Source organism: Aptenodytes forsteri, unplaced genomic scaffold (genome assembly GCF_000699145.1).
Source record: "Aptenodytes forsteri isolate BGI_AS27 unplaced genomic scaffold, ASM69914v1 Scaffold82, whole genome shotgun sequence".
Lineage (NCBI taxonomy): Eukaryota > Metazoa > Chordata > Aves > Sphenisciformes > Spheniscidae > Aptenodytes > Aptenodytes forsteri.
The window spans coordinates 8,451,852-8,458,478 of NW_008795490.1; the positions used below are offsets into that span (position 1 = coordinate 8,451,852).

At 42.3% G+C, this 6,627-nt stretch overlaps 1 protein-coding gene across 1 annotated transcript; it reads right to left on the reverse strand.

The window, feature by feature from the left end:
• Positions 1-2,570: 2,570 nt before the first annotated feature.
• Positions 2,571-4,337, reverse strand: ABRACL (ABRA C-terminal like). The gene is made up of 2 exons (XM_009281461.1): positions 4,276-4,337; positions 2,571-3,110 (listed from the first exon to the last, which is right to left on the reverse strand). Exons 1-2 carry the CDS (start codon positions 4,334-4,336, stop codon positions 2,926-2,928), a joined length of 246 nt encoding a protein of 81 aa, XP_009279736.1. The 5' UTR covers position 4,337; the 3' UTR covers positions 2,571-2,925.
• Between the last annotated feature and the right edge of the window lie 2,290 nt (positions 4,338-6,627).

Consider the following 6,627-nt stretch of genomic DNA (forward strand, 5'->3'; position numbering starts at 1 on the left):
GCTCAAGTTCCCAGCAAAAACCTACGCTCACAAGAGAAACAGCTGTGAAGTTTAAGATGTTACCACCTCTCGCCAGAGGTTATGCAAACCTGTGCCTCAGCACCTTTGCAGCTTAGTCAAAACTGCTTTGAAAAGCACATTTATCTCCAGTCACTGGATTTTGCATGGCAACAGCTGAGGTGAGGTAAGTGTATACACTCCACTCCATCAGTTTCTCTAACAGTCCCTGCTGAAGACATATAGTGGTAACATCTTAAATTGTACCAGCTAGATTTGCCTGGAGCTCATCTAACCTTTCTTCAAGGTTCCACCACGTTCTCGGAGCTTACATAGATAGAGACCGAATTAGCTAAGCTACTCTTTCACTGACCTCCCAGCATTATCATTGGCAGGTAACCGCTCTACTGACAATTCTTTTATGCTGTTGTCAAAAATCTCTGCATCTTCCTACTTCCCAGCAGTCAGGAGAATGACTTGCTATTTTGGAATCACTGGTGCTCCTGGCTGACCTACAAACTTCCTTCAGACCCATGGCTGGCAAGGTCATGAACCCATCACAGGGGACTGCTGATTGTCCTACTGTTTACAAAAACAGGTAATGCCTTCCCCATAGTTAGCTTTTCTATTATTGTGTCAAGCGCTCCAGGAACTACACCTTGTGTCCAGGCCATTTGCTGTGGTAATTATTTCCTTAACAGAGGCGTGGTCCCACGCATGTGAAGTGATGTTAGTATCTGATTTTCTCTGCAAAAAAAAAAAAATTAAAATTAAGTCATCAGTGCTTGTATATAACCTGAAGTGAAGAAGCCTACACAATTCTAGGGCCAGCAGACACATTAAGCGTTGCACTGAGGGCAAGTTTGTGGATATACATCCTTGTTCATGTTGTTCCTCCTCTGCTTTCAGAAACAGAAAAAATTAAATTAAGTCATCAGTGCTTGTATATAACCTGAAGTGAAGAAGCCTACACAATTCTAGGGCCAGCAGACACATTAAGCGTTGCACTGAGGGCAAGTTTGTGGATATACATCCTTGTTCATGTTGTTCCTCCTCTGCTTTCAGAAACAGAGGGAAAACAAATCTCAACTCCCCCGGGCAGCACACAGTCACACTCTCCTCCAGTTGTTACAAATTTGTTTTAGTTCCAAGTTTCTCTGTCTCTTTCTACACGATGTTCCCAGAAGCTCTGAATACATTTATGAGCATTGTTAAGAGGATAAATCCAAAATGAGACATAAAGGTCTCTTCATAGTCCTGTCTCAGCTCCCAACCCAGCACCAAGCCTTAAATTTACTGGTACCTAAATTTTCAAGATGGAGGCCCCTTCAGTGCTTTGAAGAGCTGTCATGAACACGCACAGAGAACTATATCCTGGCTGGGGCAGGCTGGTGCCCTCCCATACCAAAACCAGCATCTCAGACAATCACAAAGCACTCAGTATCTGTCAGCATACTCAGGCTGTCCTGTGAACCCAGACAATGACTCAGGCTGTCGACAAAATAGAGGCAGAGGAAAACACAACTGTGGTTATCTGGTAACGCAGAGCTGTCTGGTCTCACCCCCAATGCAGAATGATTGGCCTCAGTCCTCCTTCTTTCTACCTGTGGAGCGCAAGGGCACGGGCACTTGCCAGCTCAGGTCTGGAAGCAGAGCAGCTGCATTGGAGTGACAGGGCACTGGAGCCAGTAAGCTGTGCTGAGCTCCTACTCTGCTTCTGAGCTCCAGCTGGCTTGGACCCAGACAGCTCTAGTTTCTCTGTGTATCACTTCCCTGCTCTCCAGATTCTGGGGCCAGCACAGGCAGAGGCAGCCCAGATCTGTTTGCACACAGGATTTGAGTTGTTTTCCTGTTGCGCAAAGCAGAGCAAACAAAGATGAAAGGGGCAGCAGCTGGAATTACACAGCTTTGTAGAGATTCCATAACCATGCGTGCATTTCCTGTATCTGGAAATAAGGAGACACTTTTCAAGCATTTTGCACTTGTAAAAGGCTGCTAAGTAAGGGGAAATTCACCCATCCTGCAACTTTAAGATCTGCAGCTGCAGAGCGGAAGCACAGAGCAGTAAGCAGTTTGCTTACCCACTGCTGCTTTCCCCATGCAGCAACTCTTTCTCCCTACTGGAAGGAGCATTTTTGCCAGCTAAGAAGAATTAGCAGTAAGCTAGAAAACAATCAAAAGGGCTTTTTTTCCTTCTCTCCCGTTTTTTGCCTGGAGTGATTTAGAGAAAGTATGATTTCTGTGAGGAAAATAATCACAACCTGAAGCTACTGTACCATCTTCTGGTTAACGCTGCATGAAAGCATTCAGGGAGCTCCTCACCCACTTCCTTCAACAGTCTGGAGGACAACAAAATGAAAGCATGTTACACTGCCAGAGACGAATGTGGTACATCTATCATTCGTGGCTTTTTGTGCCACTCCGAAGGACGGTCATTCTTCAACTGAATCATGCTGCAAAATTATTTCTCATTGGCATGCTTTCTGTACAGTTACTTAACTATGTTCCTTACAGGAATTCAGTTTGCTTTAATTTCAGATTGCAAATAAGAAGAGAAACAACAGCAATAAGAATTACATAAATTTAAGTATGTGCTTTTATTTTATACTTTCATGGCACATTTTGATTTGTAAACATTAAATTACCAGACCCCTTCTCCATATGTTGAAAATAACCACCAGACATTTGAGAGCATTACCTGAGATTTTCAAAAATAAAAAAAGATCTGGCATCTTTTACCTTACTCACATACAGTACCATTTTAGGAAAAATTACAAAAGGGAATGTTTTCCAAAATAGGACAGTTTCCTTTTGACTATAAAGATATAGAAAATACATCAAAACGCCTTAGAATGATCAGCCTTATTCAGAGGATGTTGCAAGTCACTGGCTCAAACAATTCTATTAATGCATAGCTGAAACACTGCATCAGTCCTGCAGTAGCATGATATCAACGTTGTCATGAACACCTTGTAAAAGTAGCTCTCCTTGATAAGTGACAATCTTCCGTCGTTTTGCAGCCTTAAGAGTTCCCACGAGGGCTTCAAAGAGGTTGGCACACTTTTCATCAGCAAAGAGCACACCAAATTTCACGCTCACTTGTCCATCAGCATCTAAATCAAAGATACAACATGAAAACACATGCAGATTTTCTTTCAGTTAGGAAATTACTGGGGAAACAAAGTGACATGCAGTCAGAACGTTGAAGGTAAACCCCATGGTGTTTCCCATTTTATTGGAGAACATATTATGAATGCTTATCATAAATAGTAGGTAAAACTCCTGCTTGGTATGACCCTTTTTTCCAGAGACTCATATCAAGAACCACATATCTGCTACGTTTGTTTTTACTGATGACTTTCTGAAACCTATGACCAGCACAGGCTACTGAACCTCTTCAAAGCATAAGGAGGAAATTCGTTTTAAATACTTAAAATGTTAAAATATTTTTTTCAACTAATTTTTTTTCACTTATTAATATTTAAGGTTCACATTGAAAAAGGTGCAATGTGAGTTCATTTCTCACACAAAGCAAGAATTTTAAAGTATATGTTAAGGTTAGCTAGGTTATTCCTAAAAGGCAGATGCAGTCATGCAAAATGCAAGATGTACGTATCCATTTAGGCTTTGAAAAACAAATGGAACTGAATGAAATTGCATCAGAACTGAAATATATGAGCAGGTAGCACATCCACAAATTGCAAAAACATGTGTAAAGTAAGAGGAGTTTTAACAATGAAAAAAAATCTTCAGAGAAAAGGCTACCTTCTAAGCAAGTTTAAGGAAGGTTGGGACTACACCTGTAACTCCTGGATTAGTTTTAGGCATACAGATCAATTCCTTCCAAATAACACTATGATGAACAGAATTGAAGTGTATGAATTCTGAAGTTCAGAGTTACCAAGGAAGGAGCGGAAGGAAAAGGTGCAACTTTCTTCTTTGATGGCTGGGGCAAGTATTGGAAGTCTAAAGAAAAGGGTAATTTTGCAGTTGATTTTAGTGGGAGCAGGATTTCAGGCCTACATCCTCTGTGCTGCAGAGGCTTAAACGTCTAACGTCATAACAGAACTACTTTAGAGGATGGGACACAGGGAGTACCATACAGTCCAACATTAAGTATATATGCAAATTTTCAGGTTACCTGAGCCTGCTTAATTAAATTCGCCAAGTTCGTCAGTTGATATAACATGCCTGCATATGTATGACATGTATGCCATATACATACATGTATGTATAACATGATTACATCTGTACGGTCAGAGATATTACAATACTTACTTTTGGTTCCCAACCGCCGAATCTCCTCAACTAAGAGGCTAATTTCATGTTCCACATTCATTGTGGTCTAAAAAGTAAAACAAATTTTGACAAAGTTATCAGGAGACCTGTAAATGCTTTGTGCTGTCCTGGCCTGTTCTCAGTTCATCAGGAATGTCACAGCGCTTTGTAAATCCCAGTAGCCTGGAGACACATGGCTACAGGATAATCTGAGATTTCAGTCTTGAACGGATAAAAAGACTCCACACCTCCACATTTGAGGGGAAGTGAACAGAAACTACAACCTCGGTATATTCTAAACACAAATATAAGGAGCTAATCTCAAAATATGAAAAATATGGGAAGGTCGGGGCGGGAGGGGTTGTTTGTTTTAAAGAATGAGCTTAGGCTGCCACAGAACCAGAGCATCCTCGTAACATCACAGGTCTTCAGGGGCTTTGCAACTTTCTATCAATGCCCTCAATAAAAATGGAACATCTTCCTTTAAATTCCTCTCTGCGATATGTGGTAGATTTGTTTTTTTTTAAACCACACCACAGCTTTCCACTTATCCTGGCAAGATATCGCGGACATCCAGCTGGTTACAGCAGGTCGACGCACGCGGTGCCTTAAAGGACAGCAGCTACCGCACACCTGCTACTGAGGGCGGAACTGAACCAGAGACAAACTATACAAGTGTCCTGAGAAGGCCGACATTTCTTTCCATTCATAGTGATCCCAAGGAACTGCTACACCGCCAAACATACCCTGTGCACCTCTTTGCTGTGAAAGACGGCAGTTTTCACCAATGTGGGCCAACGCCCTGCAACAGTTTAGCCATACGCAACTTAGTAGATGGCAACGCTACAGTCGCACAACACACTGTTTGGCTACAAAGCGTCCCCGGTTAATAACTGCAGGCACCTGAAAGGTGTTCTGGGATCTATGCTATGAAAAGCGGCATCAACACAATGAAACCTTTAAATGTGAAAGTCCTTGAGCAAAAACTGGCATCAAGGTAAGCACAAGAAACTGGGCCCCGCAGACAAAGCAAAGTGTCAAATGCAGCTTCCACAGGTGCTAACAATGCAGCCTGGAACAAAAGCTATAGAGAGAGCTTCTGGAGCTGAGCACTGTCCGGAAGGGGTTCCATGAGCACTGAGACAGTCTATTGTTCAAGAAACCAGGATTTCTGCACCGATACGGTAAGCGAGCTGAGTTAAAAAATTGACATCTGGAGGCACGACAAACTCTTCCCAAGAGAAAAGCTTCCCTTCCTTCCCTTTTTTATTGAGTTAAAATAGTAAGAGCGACATAGTTCCACCTCCTGACCCCTCACGATTTATCCAAGCAGCAAAAAAACTTTGTAACAGAGTCCGATTTTCAGATCCCAAATTCACTTGCAAAAACCTGTCTTTTTAACATGGAAAATTGAGCAAGCTCAGTATCAGCGTGGGTTTCAGGCAAAGCCCCCTCCAAACCACAGGTTCACCCCTAACGTGTGGTAACAACACTCAAGCGGACACTGCCAGACTGACACGTAACATTGCAACAGAATGCGCTGCCGCGGCACCACCTCTGCAAAGCTGCCTTAGAAGGGCATGGCAACAGGACCGCAGAATTTTAATCGCCTTAGATGAATTCTACAAACTTTTAGATTTTCTTTAACTCAGCACTAAATACAGCGTTACAAGTCACCGAGGAAAATATGACCCATCTACCAGAAAGCTTACACTGTCATTATTAATTTGTCAAACTGCAAATTTTAATATCGGTCATTACAATGGCGTAATTAGCTTCTCTTTAAAGATGCTCTTCTAACTTTAAAGGCTTTTTTGCTTTAACTTTTAACTCTTTAAATTCACGTTAATTTAAAATTCTTTTCCATCATACACACACGTCAATTTAAATAGCAACATTTAGAATTAAAAAAAACCCTCTACATTATTATGCAACACTTTTGAGATCAAAGAACCGTGGCTGTGTAAGGAGTAAGGAAGAAGGGATTCTATGTATTTTAAGAACACTTAAACATTTACTTTATATTGTCATATACTCGACACACCAACTACCAAAACGCATGCCCACTATTAAACTCTGATACTTCTGATGCCGATACATTGCTGGAAGCCAGCATGATTTTTCAGTACGTAGTACGAAAGCTAAACTTCTCTTTGTTTGCTGGAAATTCACCTAACCGTTATTAAGCACAAACACACCTTTGTAACCAACCGCACCGACCTCTCCCGTTGCAGATACTGCAAATACCTGAGAAGATGGCTCCTCGGCGGGCCCGCGTTTGGAGGCAGAGCGCGGTCCCCTTCCCACCGAGGCACCCCCCGGCAGGACCCACCCCCCCGCCTCCCCGGGCTC